This window comes from Pseudopipra pipra, chromosome 4, assembly GCF_036250125.1.
Source record: "Pseudopipra pipra isolate bDixPip1 chromosome 4, bDixPip1.hap1, whole genome shotgun sequence".
Lineage (NCBI taxonomy): Eukaryota > Metazoa > Chordata > Aves > Passeriformes > Pipridae > Pseudopipra > Pseudopipra pipra.
In genome coordinates this window covers 45,563,970-45,580,735 of record NC_087552.1, presented here as the reverse complement: position 1 = coordinate 45,580,735, position 16,766 = coordinate 45,563,970, and the positions used below count along the sequence as shown (strand labels likewise).

General features: G+C 34.7%; 1 protein-coding gene across 7 annotated transcripts in view; it reads left to right on the top strand.

The window, feature by feature from the left end:
* Nucleotides 1–15,241, top strand: part of SLC7A2 (solute carrier family 7 member 2) — a 55,825-nt gene extending 40,584 nt beyond the window's left edge. For 5 of the 7 annotated variants that reach the window (XM_064652766.1, XM_064652769.1, XM_064652764.1 and 2 more), the window contains exons 6-12: nt 351–573; nt 3,033–3,172; nt 7,039–7,141; nt 8,470–8,675; nt 8,983–9,149; nt 9,761–9,869; nt 10,436–15,241. In XM_064652766.1, the coding sequence (XP_064508836.1) occupies nt 351–573; nt 3,033–3,172; nt 7,039–7,141; nt 8,470–8,675; nt 8,983–9,149; nt 9,761–9,869; nt 10,436–10,623 (1,136 nt within the window). In that variant the 3' untranslated portion in view covers nt 10,624–15,241. Of the gene's footprint in view, nt 1–350; nt 574–3,032; nt 3,173–3,578; nt 3,716–7,038; nt 7,142–8,469; nt 8,676–8,982; nt 9,150–9,760; nt 9,870–10,435 lie in introns of all 7 variants that reach the window. The other 2 variants (XM_064652770.1, XM_064652768.1) reach the window with 1 other exon arrangement.
* Nucleotides 15,242–16,766: the final 1,525 nt, after the last annotated feature.

Sequence of the window (16,766 nt, the reverse complement as noted above, 5' to 3'; positions counted from 1 at the left end):
TTTCTGACATGAGGTGTCTCTTCTAAAGGCTGGCTTGCATATGACTGATAGGGAATGAGTACATTGAACTATAAATTGTAGGTAAATAACTAGAAATACTGGGCTCTGAGTAGTCTAGAAATATAATGTATTTTATGTTCTTTAATTTACCTCTATTTTAATGCTATTTCTGACAACAAAATAGTGAGTTTTGTTCTGTGTCTCTCAGCTTATTTCACTCAGATTTTTAAAACTTCTATTACAGATATGACTTAGATTAACAAACAATTTGTCTTTGATGTTATCTTTTAAAGCTGAAGGCGCAAATTCATAAGAATTTTTTGATGGGTTTTTTTCCCCCCTTTTTTCAGGAGAAGAGGTCAAGAATCCTCAGAAAGCCATACCCATAGGAATTGTGGTGTCCCTGCTTGTCTGCTTCATGGCCTATTTTGGGGTTTCAGCTGCACTGACACTTATGATGCCATACTATCTGCTGGATGAGAAAAGTCCTCTGCCAGTAGCATTTGAATATGTTGCATGGGGTCCTGCTAAATACGTTGTAGCAGTGGGATCCCTCTGTGCTTTGTCTACAAGGTAAAGACATTGAAATACTGATTTTGCTGGGAAAAGCTGATGAATAATGTATTACATTTATATGTATGTTCACATGTTCATTTTGAAGGCTCAGTCCATGCAAAGAATTAGCAGTAAGTATTATAAGCAAGTTTTATACTTAAGCAGGTCTACATCACAGTAGCTGCATTAATTTAGGTTTCTTTTTTTTAACTGTACTGTTATTGAACTCTATCTCTTTGGTAGAAACTTACTATTAAAGTATGTATTTTCAAACATATGACCTGCAAGTTATCTTTATTAACTGGTAAAATCAACCTCACCCATTTTGTCTTTTCTTGCTGTCCATTCCTGATGACTCAGCAGCTCTATGGGCTCTGTGCATTTACAGGCAAAATTGAAGAGAGGATTAACTAAACTCCACTCCTCATCTTTGTTGCCTGTCTCTGTTTTCCTTCAGTAGCCAGTCTGTCTTCTGACATCATCCTTTCCTGTGGTTTCTGTGTGGGTATTTGTCATATAGATTATAACTGTCAAAATATTATAATTTATTCCCCTTTGTGAAACTGTGGATGTAATCTTAACATGTTACTTTGATTAAAAAGATCAGGGAGGGCATGAGATATATTAGTATGTATTCATATATATTACACCCCAATTTTGATGTGGTATAAATGCTTTCATAGAATAGAGAATTGCTCGATACTTAAATTCAGGGCCTGAAAAATGCTGATGCCAATCTTTTACCTGAGCTTATGTAAGTAAGGAGTCATTTGTGTGAGCTTTGGTGGTAGGAATACTGGCTGCCTTTCCACAAAGGCAAACATGATGCCTGTGGAAGCACTAATGCTAACAGCACTCCGAGATAACCTTGTAAGCAACCTGAAGATGATGAGCATGCTGACTGTGGACAGTGGTTTAAAGGAGAGGAATATGTAGATGTAGGAGGGGATAGAAAAAGGAAATAGTTCCAGAATGATGTTAAAAGAATTGTAGAGCTGACTGAAGAATGTCACAGTTAGACATTTCATCCTAGGATTATAGTTATTTTCTATCTAGTTGTCATGGTCCCCTCAGTTTGGAGGGTTTTACTGATTTTTTCCTTTACATTGATAAATAATGAAAGTTGCATAGAAGGAGAAACTAAGTTAAAGAAATTAATATTGGAAAGCAAAATGAACTGAGATGGTAAAATGCTTTTTTAGAAATTTGGACTATTAGTCTATTTTTCCAGTGTATTCCAGTGAAGAATTATATTTTCTTCTGTGGAGAGATTAATCTTTCAGTCTGTTGACTGATGTCAGTTTAGAACAAAACAAAGGAAACTGTATTTCATATTCCTCAGTGTAGAGGTATAATTAAGAAAAAATGCTGGGATGATTCTTTTGGTTTATACAGTTACCTCATACTATGTTATTTCATGAATGTGTTTCCTCAGGGTAAAGATGTTAATATTTACATTATATATATGAATGTACTAGAAGAAGGGTAGTTTAAATGAGTTTTACAAAGCTACAGCTGCAAAGAAACATTCTTTTTGGAAGGTACATTCATACATCAAAATCACTTCATTTGCAATAAAACTTCTCTCATGTCTAACCTTAACACTTGTGTCTCACAAGTATTACTGGATGTATTTAGCATCTGTGGTATGTAAAAGCTGTGCCTTCTTTAAGTGATACAGTCAATTCTGCAAAGTAAGAAAAGAAACCATTCACCTGGTTAAAAACTAGTGTGCTTGCTGCAGAGGTTATACTGGCTATAATTTTGCGTTTTGTTTTCTTAATTAAAATTATTTCTCTTTGAGGGAAAGAAATCACCTAATTCAAGAAGTATGTTTAAGAGCTTCAAGTTATCAATAGTTTAAAAGCGTTCTGTCTTTTGCTAATAACAAATCTAAATTAATTAGCTTTACTTCCAAAAAAAAAGGAACAATCTTAATGAAGCTTGCCTAGAGGTGCTTTAATCGAAAGAAAAAATCTGCCCAATATACTTGTATGGTGCTTACTTTGAATTACTGTTAATCAGCAGCCTCACATGAAAATACAGTGTGAAAGAGATGATACTAATGCTTATTTATTTGCTGCTGCTTCTGACTGACAGACTTTCTCCAGGAATACTAAAGCTTAATTTCATAGTTAGTGTGATCTGGAACATGTTTCTGGTCCACTAACACCCAAGAACTATGGTGATGGCAAGAGTTATCTTGCTAATCTGAATTCTGCCTGATGACACAATTTCATTACCTAAATCAATTAAAAAACCAATAATTAAAAAAAAGCAATCAACTTTGCAGTTAAAAAAAAAATTCTATTTGTGTCTGACCTGTAGTACCTTGGGCTATGGGGCATTCTGGTTTTGTCTTACAGCCATACATTTTGTTTCTGTAGATGCCATTAATTAACATGGTTTACCTTTTCCATGATACAACTCTGCATGAACTGTGTTTGCCATGTTGCATGTGTTTGCTTTTTACTCAGTCTTCTTGGATCCATTTTCCCAATACCACGTGTAATCTATGCTATGGCGAAGGATGGGTTGCTTTTCAAATGTCTAGCTCAAATCAATTCCAAAACGAAGACCCCACTAGTTGCTACTTTATCGTCTGGTGCAGTAGCAGGTGAGACTAAGAGTTGATCATTGTAAAGAAAGGTGCACTGCTAAACATGTTGCATTTATGAAAATAAACCACTGTTGTGCAGCTTTGACGTGCTTCGGACTGAAATGGTCAAATCTACTTGTTGCTAGGTAAAGTAGGCTACCAGTAAAACTTTTCTCTACTGCAGATTTTGTATCTGCTGGTTAATCTCGAGTGCTTTCAAAGCCTAGGTTCAAAATAAACAACAACCAAAACCAAGAACATCAGTCAACCAAATAAAAAACCAAGAGCAGCAACACAGAGCCTAAGGAAAACTATGCCTGAGCCCATTAACTCTTCCAAGCTTTCTTTTTGTGTAGTTGGGTTTACCAATAAAGCATTGTGCTTTTAATAACCTGTATTTGAACTATACATTTTTCTGTTCTAGTCTTCTCGGCTCTATGTTCCCTTTGCCCCGAATTCTGTTTGCCATGGCACGCGATGGTTTACTCTTTAGTTTTCTTGCCAAAGTGAGTAAGAGGCAGGCACCAGTTTCTGCCACCTTGACAGCAGGGGTCATCTCTGGTAAGCTCTCGAAGCCCGTGTTACTTAAAACTGAGATTTAAACACTCTATGCACGTGCATGGTACTTTATATTTTTGAAAAGGGCTGCTTGTTAATTATCCTTGCATGTACAATGGGAATAAAATTACTGAGTAATCAAAGGGTGTAAGAACTCCCGATCATGCAAATCATGGTGGTGGTGATGATGGCCTTAATGTCAAAGAATTCAATTTTTTTTTTTAAATATTAACCCGTTGTAGGTGAATAAGCTTATTACTTAATCTGAGTCCCTTAGGCTGATGCTCTACTGACAGGGTTTCCTTGTCTGATGTACTCATAATATACTTATCACATCTATAAGGGAGGGGGAAAATAACTGACACATTTTTTATTATGAGATATAAGAAAAAAATTATATTTTCAGCAGGGTCTATTTTCATGTAAAATACAAAGATTTTTTAATTGTCTTTCAGAGAAAATGATTCTGTTTTTGTAGAGGCTTACCAAGTTGTGGTTGAGGGATATGTGTGTATGTTGGGGGGTTATGTGTGTCTGCACATATATGTATACACATACATGCCTACATATATTTTAGCAAAACAGTATTTTGGGAGCTGTTGCCAACTCTTAATGTTAATTCTTGACATACAACTGTTTCAATTCTGTCCATACTTCTTGCAGAGGTACATGTAGCTGTGCCCAAATTCTGTCATTTAAGTGGAATGACACAGAATCACAGACTATTCTGAGTTGGAAGGGACTCGCAAGGATCATCGAGCCCAGCTCTTCAGTGAATGGCCCATGTGGGCATCAAACCCACAACCTTGGTGTTAGTGCCATGCTCTAACCAACTGAGCTATCTCAGCTTATGTCTAATCACCCTGGAAAACTGGAAGCTCTAAAGGGATTTAACTCAAAGGCAAATAAATAAGTTTTTTAAGTAATGAAGCACATGCCTTAGAACATTTAGCAACCCTGGCTAAAATTGATCTCAAATAAGAGGTTCAGAAATGAGACCACAATATTTTCATTTATAGGGAGGGTATTTTCAGATGCCACAAGACTGGAACTGCTCACACCACGTACTTGACAATTATGTGGAAAGGCACAGTCATTGTCTGGAGACTTCCCACATGAAGCTTTATTATCAGTTCCCTTTTCTTTGGTCAGAGTACAAATAAATTGCTTAGGGTTACCTTTATTGTGTCAATGTTATGTTATTTATCTTATCGACATATTCTCCTACAATAATTTGGAAGTGTGGTTTTGTGGGATAAAATCAAGATCTTTATCAGAAATCACAGTAATGATGAGAAGAAGGAAAACTGTATTCCCCAGCTGGTAAAGTGGTTGATGCAGTTACACAGCCCTCACTGTAGCTATGCTGCAACCCTCATCAGACTGCTTTTAGAGAGTTTGGGGCACTTGGTGTGTCAACAGCTGATCTGAAAACAGCTTTATCTACTGCTGGAGAAAGAGTAATTTCTTCTTCTATTAAAAAAAAACCCAACATACTTGGTAACTTGTGGCCAAAAATAGTTCTGCTAGAATAGTTACGGATGTATGCAACAGCTTATATGATCTGATTTTTCTATGCATTTGTAGCATGAAAGTCTTATAGCTTTGAGAAATGTTAAGGAAATTAGGTGTTTGGCCACTTAATTAAAGTTACCAGGTCAAGACTACAGCTGAGGCAACTGTCTCATGGTATTATGTGACTTACCTTTTCACAGGTGATAACTGCAATGGCGAAAGTCTAGCAAAATGTTTTGGTGTCAGTCCAGTTTCATCATAAATGGATCTACCATTGTCTCTTGGAGTAGAATTAAGAGAAGTGGAAAAGCGATACTGTGCCTTTTTTTTCTCTTAGTAAGAAACAGAGGCATTTTTCACTTTATTTCTAATGTTAAAGAACATTCTGGACTACAGAGTAGCCTTTTGAAGCTAGGATTAAAAATTAAATATAGCTACTGTACATGAGGTTATAGTAGGTTCTGTTCTTCCTCAGCTTTGCTTACCCATGCACTTTTGAGCATGAAAAGCAGTGAGGTGTTCAGAAATCTACTCCGCAGATTAATTTTTGGATTCAGGAACATCCACAGTCATTAAAGAAAACAGGATGGCCTTCCTTAATTGGAAAAGGAGACTCACAAATGATATAAAAATTCTGTAATCCAGCAGTCTTGTTTTCAGAATATCACATTTTGCTTCCTCCTTTGGGATCAAATACCAGGCGAAAATGTGTCTGTGTGTTTGTGCACTTATGCACCTGTTTACAAATACATTAACATAAAACAAATATTAACAAAAAAAAATAACAAAAGTAACAAATATTAAATATAAATATTTCTGAATATAGAAAAATTTGGGTGTGCATATAAACACAGTGTATAAAGGCTACCTTTAAGTTTCTTTTGATGTTGAGATTTGATGTTTGAGATGCTTCAAAAAGTCTGCATCTCAAAAATGTTAATAAAATACAAATTGGAATTAGCCTTTCATTTAGTGATGGCTTCTGCTAATTTCTTGATGAACTATGTGCATCTGTGTGCAGACAGCATAGACAAACAAAGACATTCCAGAATCTCCAAAGGAATGTGACATTAGCTTTTATAGACACAAGATTTCTCGAATTACTCTCAGGATCATAAAAATTTCTGCCTCTGAGTTGAATGATCTTAAAAAAATTAATTCTTGTGAGATTTTGCTGGCCTTTCCTGAAGGCCACTTGAAAACTATTTTTAGTAGGATAACCATTAAAAAAAAAAACAAAACACAAAACTATTTTATTTGAGACAACTTCTGAAAGTCCTCTCTACATAGAGCTTTTTCCCAGCTCAGCAGAAATTTTACACCCCAATGACTAACTGGGTCGGATTACTTTTCCTGGTCTGGCGGTGGGATCCATCCTTTCAGCTTTGGTGAGATTCTGCTGCAGGATCTGAACCTTATCCTATAAAATATGTTTTTAATATGGCCCCATTGTGTGCAAATACTTATGTCCGAATAAGTCCAATATGAAGCGTTTGATTATGCAGCATGACTGTACGGCTCATCAGTGCCTATCTATATAGATCAGATTCCCAACTGTAGGCAATTAGGTTTGGGAACTATACCAGTGGCTTCAAAAATGTGGTTTTAAGGATTACCATGATTTCACTCATACTGCTGTCCATAAAACAATGTAAAGTTAGACTCTGGACAGATTTGAAAATCTTAGCTTAAAATGTCTTAATATTAATCTTGGCACTTACGGTTTGACTTGATGGTCTTAAACATCTTTTCCAATCTGAATGATTCTATGTCAATCTCATGGAAATTTTGCATTATTTTTTCTGTTTTAGCTGTAATGGCATTTCTGTTTGACCTAAAGGCTTTAGTGGACATGATGTCTATTGGTACACTTCTTGCTTATTCACTTGTGGCAACCTGTGTCCTCATCCTTAGGTGAGTCAAAAACAGCCTTCATATTCTACTGTGATTTATTTTGTGTTGGTCAGTAAATAAAGAGAAGTCACATTTACAGGGCATGTTTTTTGCTAGATGGCCAATATATTCTCATGGAAGTATAGCAGTTAGTCAAGTCAAAGCTTCATGTGAAATCTAGACACTTTTTATTTTCCAGAAGTAGTATTGGTCCAAGCATTAGTCCCAAAGGTACTAAATATAAGCTTGTGAGAATTCAACAAATGATATTTTGATATGAATACAATCTTTGCTCTACATCACGCCTATTACATTTTGGGGACTATATGTGAAAGGTGTAGATGTTCTAGGTCCTTCACAGGATGAACAAGTTCAAATAATTGCTTTGTTTTACACTAGCCAGAAATGTAAGATCAGAGAAGTGCTTCAAGATATGGTAGCCTTCAAAGAGAGAACAAATATTATCTCTCAAAGAAAGAGATTATAAATATTTCTCAGTAAAACTCTGGTATCTATCATGTTTGTAAACTGTGGAATGAAATTTATATATTGGTAGCTATAGCTCACTTTATTATGTATTGTTCTTTTAAAAGAAAATTGTCCTTGAAAAGTCAGTCTTTATTACTTAAGGGTAAGTGATTAACTTAGAAAAGTGTAACAGCTTAAATTCAGTTAAAATTCATTGTTGCAATAATCTACACTTTAAAAGAGAAGACTGTTTTATTCTATAGTGACTCATTTACCATATGTATTTTCAAAAATACACTTAAATGCTAACAAAGCAGATGTAAAATTTCAGTTTAAGTAGTTAGGAGGCCTCTTACAGGATGGGAAACAAGTCAGGAACTTTCTCTGCTGTTGACGAACAGAGCCTGTCCCCTCTTTCTATACGGGACTGGTCATTTATCTGACCCATTTGTGCATTCAGGTAGCTTTAAAAACTGTTCAAAAAATCCCCCAAAAACCCATCAAAAAAGTGAGTTGCTATAGTTTTTTTATATATGATACTGACTAACGATGCTATTGTGTAGGAGTCGGGTTACAAGAAGGATGCTGAATGACACCTTTTATATGCACCTCAAAGTAACATGTGACTCCCTTGACCAATTACCAAGGGCATCTCACTGCCCATGTGTGGGAGTACTTCGGGACTTCATTTCCCAGGATGCCTCATCCAGCATCCTTCCTGTAATCCAACTCCTACACTATTGCAGTACAGTTATAAATTGTGAAATTCTTATGCACTACTGCAAAGAATTTAGTATTTAAATACATTCCTAGATTCATATTGCTTCAAAACCCAAAGTAAGCTTAATGTTTTCTTATTATCCTGCTTGTTTTATGCATAGATACCAACCCACTGTAACCTATGAGGAACCAAAATATTCTCCAGAAAAAGCAGCTTTGGCTGCAGCTGAAAGGGGATCTGCAGTAAGTGAATCACAGATAAATATGATAGAAGAGAATCGCTTCAGTCTTCAGGCCCTGATTAATCCATCCAGTTTACCAACTGAGCAGACAGCAACTACTGTTAACTTTTTAGTGAGCCTCTTAGGTAAGTATTCAGCTGTCCAAACTCATATATGCATTAACATAAATAATGGAATTTTATTAAAGACAGAATTAAAAATTCACTGATAACATGCCTTCTTTCTGTCCTAATTAATTTGCTTTTATATAATGATTCTATGCCTTTATACTTCTTGATGGATCGATCTAATCTGCAGTCTAGTATATTTTCTTTTAATTAAACATATTCATGATAATACTACATATTGAAGACTTGCTATCAACTCTTCTTAAAAGTCACTTCCTCTTCAATGCAGAAATTGACTTTTTCTATAATTTTGTTTGTCATACAGCTTGCTTGGTTTGTGGCTTGAGTGTCCTCGCTACATATGGGATTCATTTCATTGCTAACTTGGAGCCCTGGAGTATTGGCCTTCTTGCTGTGTTAGCAGTGTCCTTCATAGTTACCATTCTCCTCATCCAAAGACAGCCTCAAAACCAGCAGAAAATGGCCTTTATGGTGAATAACATATTTACTCTGTTATTCTCTAATGAGAGGTTTTGATGGATTCTAACGAGTGGGACAGAGAACTCAGATACTGGAAAACAGTTCAGAAACTGATGAGAGTACAATCACTTGTCTGTGTTGTCAGCAGTTCTTTGGGCCACAATATAGTTCATACCTCCCAGAGTATAAGTCCTTTCATTTTGTGCTTTCACTTATGTTCTAAGATCAATTATTTAATGGACATAATGAAGTATAGTGATGAAAGTCGAGGAATCTGGAGGAGCTGGAGATGCATTTCAGAAAGAAGTGATATGTACATAAATATATTTTTCAGCTGTAAATACAAGAATTTATTAGTATAAGTTCAGCAGAAAACTGGAAAGTTTTTCCACAGCCTTAGAGAATATATATTAAACACAATGTATTTTAAGAGTTTTTAAGATATGTAGAAACTGGTGGTTAAACCCAATGAAAAAGACAATTTCACTACATAACAACGGCAAATAAAAATTCAATTCTTTATTAGTGGTTATATGTGTTACCTCTAGTTTTTGTTATATAACAGAAGTGTGATATGCAAAAAATATATATTTAATATAAACATATTAAATATTTCCTTTTAGGTTCCACTATTGCCATTTTTGCCATCATTCAGTATACTGGTAAATATTTACTTGATGGTGCAGTTAAGTGGAGAAACTTGGATTAGATTTAGCTTCTGGATGGCACTCGGTAAGTAATTCTGTTCATTTCAGTCACTTCATAAACTAGAAATCATGAATCTCATCTTAGAACATTCTTTTCCTTTAAATATTTGAAAAAACCTCTGTGATATATTAAACGTCAGCTTATGATTTCTGATCAAAAAAGAGCATGCTTCAGAAGAAGTATTTATATGCAGTCAAAATCGTAGATACAGTTTTGAGGTAAAAAGATGAATTCCAATAAGCCACAATTTTTTTTCCTAGTAAGTATAGCCAAAATTATGTAGGAACCTGTTTGTAAAAGGTTTCTTCCCAGTATATCAGTCATTCTCCTTTTAGATCTAGGAAATTGTATTCATTCCATCTAGACATAAATTAGTAGTTTCCATGACCTATTAGAGCATTTAATTATGTAAAAATGATGCACTGGGATTTCCCATAGAAACAGGAAAGACCTGAAGCATGAGCTCTGATTCAGATACCTGAAGAAGAAAATTGTTTTGCAAAATATATTCAGCCAGAGAGAAATACATGCATTTTTAATGCACTACTTGTCTGAAAAGTCTGTGAACTTTTTTTTTTTCCTTTTGGAAGGCTTCCTCATTTACTTTGCTTATGGCATCAGACACAGTGTTGAAGGTCATCGTAATGATGGAGATGATGATTCTTGTTCAGAAAATAGTGGGTTGAAAGAAAAGAACCCTGTGGAAGAACTGGATGAACCTGAAAATGCAAATGAAAGGGATCAATTTCTTCCACATGAAAGGACAAGTGAATGTTAATCTCTTCCAACACACAAATCTTTTAAACCTTTAATTGACATTTGCAGACTGAAATTTCAAAAGCTTTCTGCCAACATTGTGCTTCTAGAAAGTGTTTACTACAAGGCCTGACTGATATTTTGGACAAGCTGCTAATCCATCTTCATCATTTCAGAACTGACAGCATGGAGATTAATATTTATATTAAAAAAGAAAAGAAAAGTACCCTTTGGCAAGCAAAAATTTAGAGGCATTGTTTGAAGTGTCATCCAAAATCACTGGCAATCATCAAATATGAAGAATTTTAGAACCGTCTGCCAGAAGTTCTGAATATTTGACAATGTGTTGTGGACACAAGTGCCTTTCATACCTTCTCCTTATCTCTGTTACATGTTTTGGTCACAATCTAAATTTTCTTCTTTCTACTGAAGTAACTCTCATTGGAGATAAATTTCATTCAAGCCTGGAAAGTATTTGCAAAATGAATGGTAATTGTATGGATCAGATACTTTGTAAAAAGTAGAGGACCATATATTTATGTAAAAAGAAATAATTGCTTACCTTTATTAATCATGACTACTAATCAGTAGTCCTAGAGAACTCAAGCAGTAAAAGTACTTCGAAGGTTTTTAGTCCCTCTAAATAATATTCAAGATTTCTACTTATGTGAATGCCTTTTCTTTAAAAGATGCTGTATAGAAGTGTGTATAGAATAATACTCTCAAGAGGAGCTATGTTGTTTTCTGCAAAAGCATCTGGGAACTAATCTGTTGGTCACAGTATTGACGGTGACAGTCCTATGTGATTTAGCAAGTACTGTGCTTTTGATTTCAGAAGGGCCGGAATTTTATCCCTGACTACATAATTTGGTACTTACATAGAGCAGTCATCAAGTTTTTCTCCTTACTACTCATTTAGTAATACTTTCTTTTCCTTTATCATATGCCAGAACTGATATTTCTGATATTGGTGTTACACGTGGCTTTTCCTCAGAAGACTTAATGCACAAAATCCCAGCTTTCTTTTCAGATGGAAGGGGAGGTTTAAAAAAACAGAGGTATGAGCTTTGGAAAAAAACCTTATCAGAACAGTATTTCTGCACTTCACTAAGCTTTAAACATGTCAGCACTTTTTTGTGAGCAAAGCCTACCTACATCCACAAATCCATTCATGTGGGTATGACGTCTAAATGCTAATTTATGTAAAGAACGAAATTGTTGTGGCAGTGCTGGGTGAACAGTTATTTTAATGCTGATAAAAATAGAAACTGTTCCTCTTTCAATATAAGTCATGTCACCTCTCAAAGGCACCCAGACGTTTTAGCACTTTTTCTCAGCAAATAGTAGGCTCAAGTCCCATGAAGGATTCTACAGTATGAAGTCATTTTGCAAGAATGTATTTACAAAAACAGTTTCCCTAGACTAAGAACTGTCTTGGACTTTGTCACGGAGAGTTGCTGGTACTAATCATTAGTATTAATCTCTGTTATTACATGTAAAAACTTTAGATGCCATGAGAGCTATATTGGTTGACAGTGAAAAGCACCTTATAATAGCTGGAATTTCACAACCAACCAACGACAACAACCAACAACAATACCCAAAAGTACAAAACAACCAAACCCCCCAAAAAAGAAAAACAACAAAAAACTCCCAAACTAGTTAGGCTGCTTCTGTCTCTCTCCTGTTTTGTTTTTTTTTTTCAGAGCAATACAGCACTCTTTTTAATCTTAAAATTACTTCTTTCTCAGTAGTCTTAAATCCTCAGCTGCAAAAAAAGCCATTACTGTAGGAGCAAGTCAGCAGCACCCATGTAAAGTTTTTGTACGATGTCTTTACAAGCCTACAGTGAAACACAGCTCTTTTAAAATTCTTTACACATCTCAGTGTGTGGGAAGCACAGGCTTACTTTTTCCTATGGCTGTTGATGCCACAGAGCAGGCCAGCCAGGCTCCCAAGGTGCAAACTGCTGCTGCTCTTTGATGTGCAAGAAAGACTGCATTCCCTTCCAAGGCCATCATATAGAATGTATGTGTGCACACCTGTCTGTGCATTTGCACCTGTCTGGCCCATAATGATTTTGATGAACTGGTTAAAATAATTTCTATATTGCACTGGCATTTTCCTTTGAAAGGATACTGTCAATATAATAAACTTCTGACTAAAGCAAGGCTAGTAAAGGCCTCCGGAGAGAACTAAAGGAAATAAATTTTCTAGCTTATTTACCTCATGGATGTGTCAGCAGTTTGTGTATTGACAATGTCCTCTTTTATTTGTATGAATATTTCTCCTCCCTGCTCCTTGTTAGAGAAATTATTTAAAAACAATAGAATGTGCCTGTACAAATGTTGCTAAAGGAGATGGAAGGAGCTGCAGCATGGGAACTATCCACATAACTAATAAGATATAAAATGAAATTAAAGGAAAGTAATTGGGTACTCTGGTTTCTTCAACTGTGCAAAGCTTATTTATATGTGTGTATAGTTAAAGTAGCTATAAGTCAGTGACTGAGTAAAACCAGACAAGCCATAAGTAAGATATTTATGGTAAGTTTGATATGCATTTGTATATGCAGTAGTGAAATTCCAGATGCTTTACTGGGGCTTTGCAGAAGCAAAGGACATGCCATGCTAGTCCTTACACAGGAGCTATGTCTGTACTTGCTGAGAGAGCAGCTGAAAGCACAAGTCCAGTGGAACTAAATTGTTGTTATTTTTTAACACAGTTGTTGATATTGTAAATTGTTCTGTGAAAATAATAATGGAATGTGTTAATACAAAATATCTATTTTTGGAGGTAGCCTATTGGGATTTTTCTTCCTTTATAGAAAAAAATCCTTCAAAAACTTTATTTGCATTGGTACATTCTCGATATGCCATTAGATAAAAGAATTATTTTTACCTAGTTGGATTTAAGAAAGTAAGCCAAAACTATATTTAACAGAGCACAAATAAATGTGCTTTTTGTTCTGAGGAATAAGAGTTATAAAACATTTCCAAATCATTCATGTTATCTGAACTGATGTTCTCGTGCTATTCCAGTCCTAATTCTGCAATAGAAAGTTTTATGAGGTAACTTAGATTTCATTGCTTGTTATCATGGATGAAACTATTCTATAAGTATGCTTTTTCCTGCAAAACAAATGCTGGTTAGGTTCCTGAAATCTGTCATAATATGTTTATGTCTCCATGTGTTAAAGCCATTTATATTATCTGCTGTTGGAGAACTATCAGAATAAATGTCAATAGTAGTGATACAGAGTTACTTACATATATGAATTTAACTGTGTCATCCAGAAACTCCAAATGATAAAATGAATTTAGAGGCAAAACTTGGTAAAGCTTAAATGTAGATTTCCTATTTTATTAGATGATAAATATACAAGTCTAGTCCCCTTTTCCTTAAAATTTATGCAAATATATATATATATACACATATATATATTTAAGAAATATAAGGCATAGTGTTTTCATGGAAGTTTTAACAAGTGCCAATATCAGTGTGCCATAAGCATCCTGAGATGGTGAAATCCTTGACAATGCAGGAAATCTGTGTGGGACTGTGCAATCATTTTATTCAGATATGAGGCCTTTGACATTGAGGTGCATTTTTTATGGTAGGAAGTTAATTCACAAAAAGGCTGGCATGTGTTACTTGAGTGCATAAAAAAGAAAACAAAAGCACCTTTTTAATGCTCTTTGGCCCTAATTCTTCCTAGACTTGCTAGGAAATTTGTACAAACTGCAGTATGTTCACTGAAAGCACTGAGGTTACTCAGTGTTAAGCAAATATATATTTTACAGAAAAAGCAGGAGGTATTTCATATGGTATAGGATATTTGTATTTGTTTTTAATTTCCTGTACCTTTAGTATTTCTTTCAGGTATATGTTTTGAGGACCTCTGCATTTTTAATAGTTGGACCTTTCCAAAGCTAAATATAATGCCTTTACCATGTGTTGATCTATTTTCCATTTGATTTTAGAAATCAAACTCCCTAACATTAGCTAAGTTGAAGGATTGCTGTGCATTGACATGCAGAACTATGTATATATATATTTTTTTTTTTAAATTTTCAGTTGGACAAATTCTATTGTCTTTCTATGTTTCATGAGCCTTTTGCCAGGTAAACTCCAGCTTCACCAAGATTTTGATGTTTAGGAAGGCTTTTCTCTTTTGTGTTACCAGAAAGTAAAGCGTGAAATATGTGTTTCATATCTTTAAAAACAGTTATGTGTGCATCACTTTAAAAAAACATTAGCATTCATATCCATTTTAACTTTTCCTTTTTGTTCATATGTACATTCTAGTGATTATTTCTATATTATATGCTGCTGAGCATTTAAAATGTTGATAAGATGATTATGATGCAACTTAAACTACAAATTTTTATTTCTTTGAAGTGCTCTACCAAAATGAAAAAAGTTTTGAATTTTTATGAATGTAAAAATGCTTATATTTAAGAATATGGTGCTTTTTTCCCACTTTACAATAGAATTGTTATCAGTGACATTTTTAGTTACCTTAGTTCCAAATTCTGATGAAAATTACATTGCTCTTCATTTACTGTAAAATGTGCTTTGTGGGATAAAAATTGTGTATTTGTTCCATATTTTTTAAATAAAGCTGAATGTCACTTGTATGTACTTCATACAACAGCTGTAACTTTAAACACCACTATAGTTTTAGTTAACACTAAAATAATATAATGAATTCAAATCATTAGTATTCCAGATATCTAATGTCATGACATTATACAAATCATAAAACATTTAAAATAAATAACATGATAATTTGTATGCATTTTTGTAGAGGGGAAAACACAACCACATTTTATGTTTAAATGAGGACGGTCTGGAGATGAGGATAGTAGCAATCTTTGTTTCCTGCTTGCTTCAAGGCACTGAAGAAGTCACTGAAATAGAGAATAACACCCTTTGATTTAGGCATCTTGTGTTACAGTGCCAAGCCAGAGATGATGTTAGGTTTGATTTCCAGAGGGAGTGAGTAGCCCTCAGCATTCATGCTGCTCAACTTTCTGAAGCACCAAGCATTTTCCTGGTATCCACCTAACCTCAAAGCTGGATGAGCAAACTCATTGTTGTCTCCCTTTTCCCTTTTTTGTGAAAAAGCAAACCAAAACAGCAAAAAAAAAAAAACAACAAAAACAAAACACCAACTCCCCCAAAAACCTGAAGCAAACCAACCCCAAAACCTTCCTCAACTTTGGATAGTACTGTGGGTATAGCAAGAGAATAAAAGCCTGTGTCTGGGCAATGGATAACGATAGCCTTGACAATGAGAACCCCACTGCCAAAGCAAGCTTATTCTCCGCACTGTTTTTAGAGACATTTGGATAATCATCTTTGTTCACAGACTTAAGAGGCGTTATGACTGGATTTTTTAGAGGTATACTGCAACTCTTATATAATCCTCATGAAGTTTTCAAATTATTAATAGTCATGTAAGTCTGTATTGTACATACAGACTTACTAAGACTGGTCTTGAAAATCTTGGTCCCATGAAGCAGCGGGAACAGGGCCACTGATTTAAATGAGGACAAGAGTCATTCTGCAAGTATCACATTTAAAACATTTACTTGAAAAGATGTATTTAAGCTATTGGCTTACTCTTGTGGAGAATTGGGGTCATTACATGTAAATTTACATTAGTTCTTCTGATGGCGATAAATGAAAATGTGGCTGGTTTTTCACGCATACTCATTTAAAACTAGGACACAAAATTCATAAAATCATTTTCCTTTTTCATTGCATATATCTACATAGGAAAAAGGTATATGTCAGTTTAAATATGTCTTAAAATTAGTGCAGTCTGAGTGTTATTTCCATGTGCTATTACCATGTTTTTCAAAATACACTAAAATGTGGAGCTCAGACACCATTAGATTATTGACCTACCCCATGTATGAAAGAAAAAGGGATATTTGACCTAAGAAGGCACATCAGAATTGCAAATAGCAGTTTTGCAGATGAAAGAAAAAAGCCCACTCTTCATCATAAGCAGGAACTGTTAATATTTCCAAATGCAAATTTGCAGTTTATACTACACATATTTTCTGAGTTATCTCTGAGATTCATTTACCTTTAAACAAAGACTGATAACCTTTTCAGAATATAATATTTGATGGCATTCTAACTGTTTAAAGG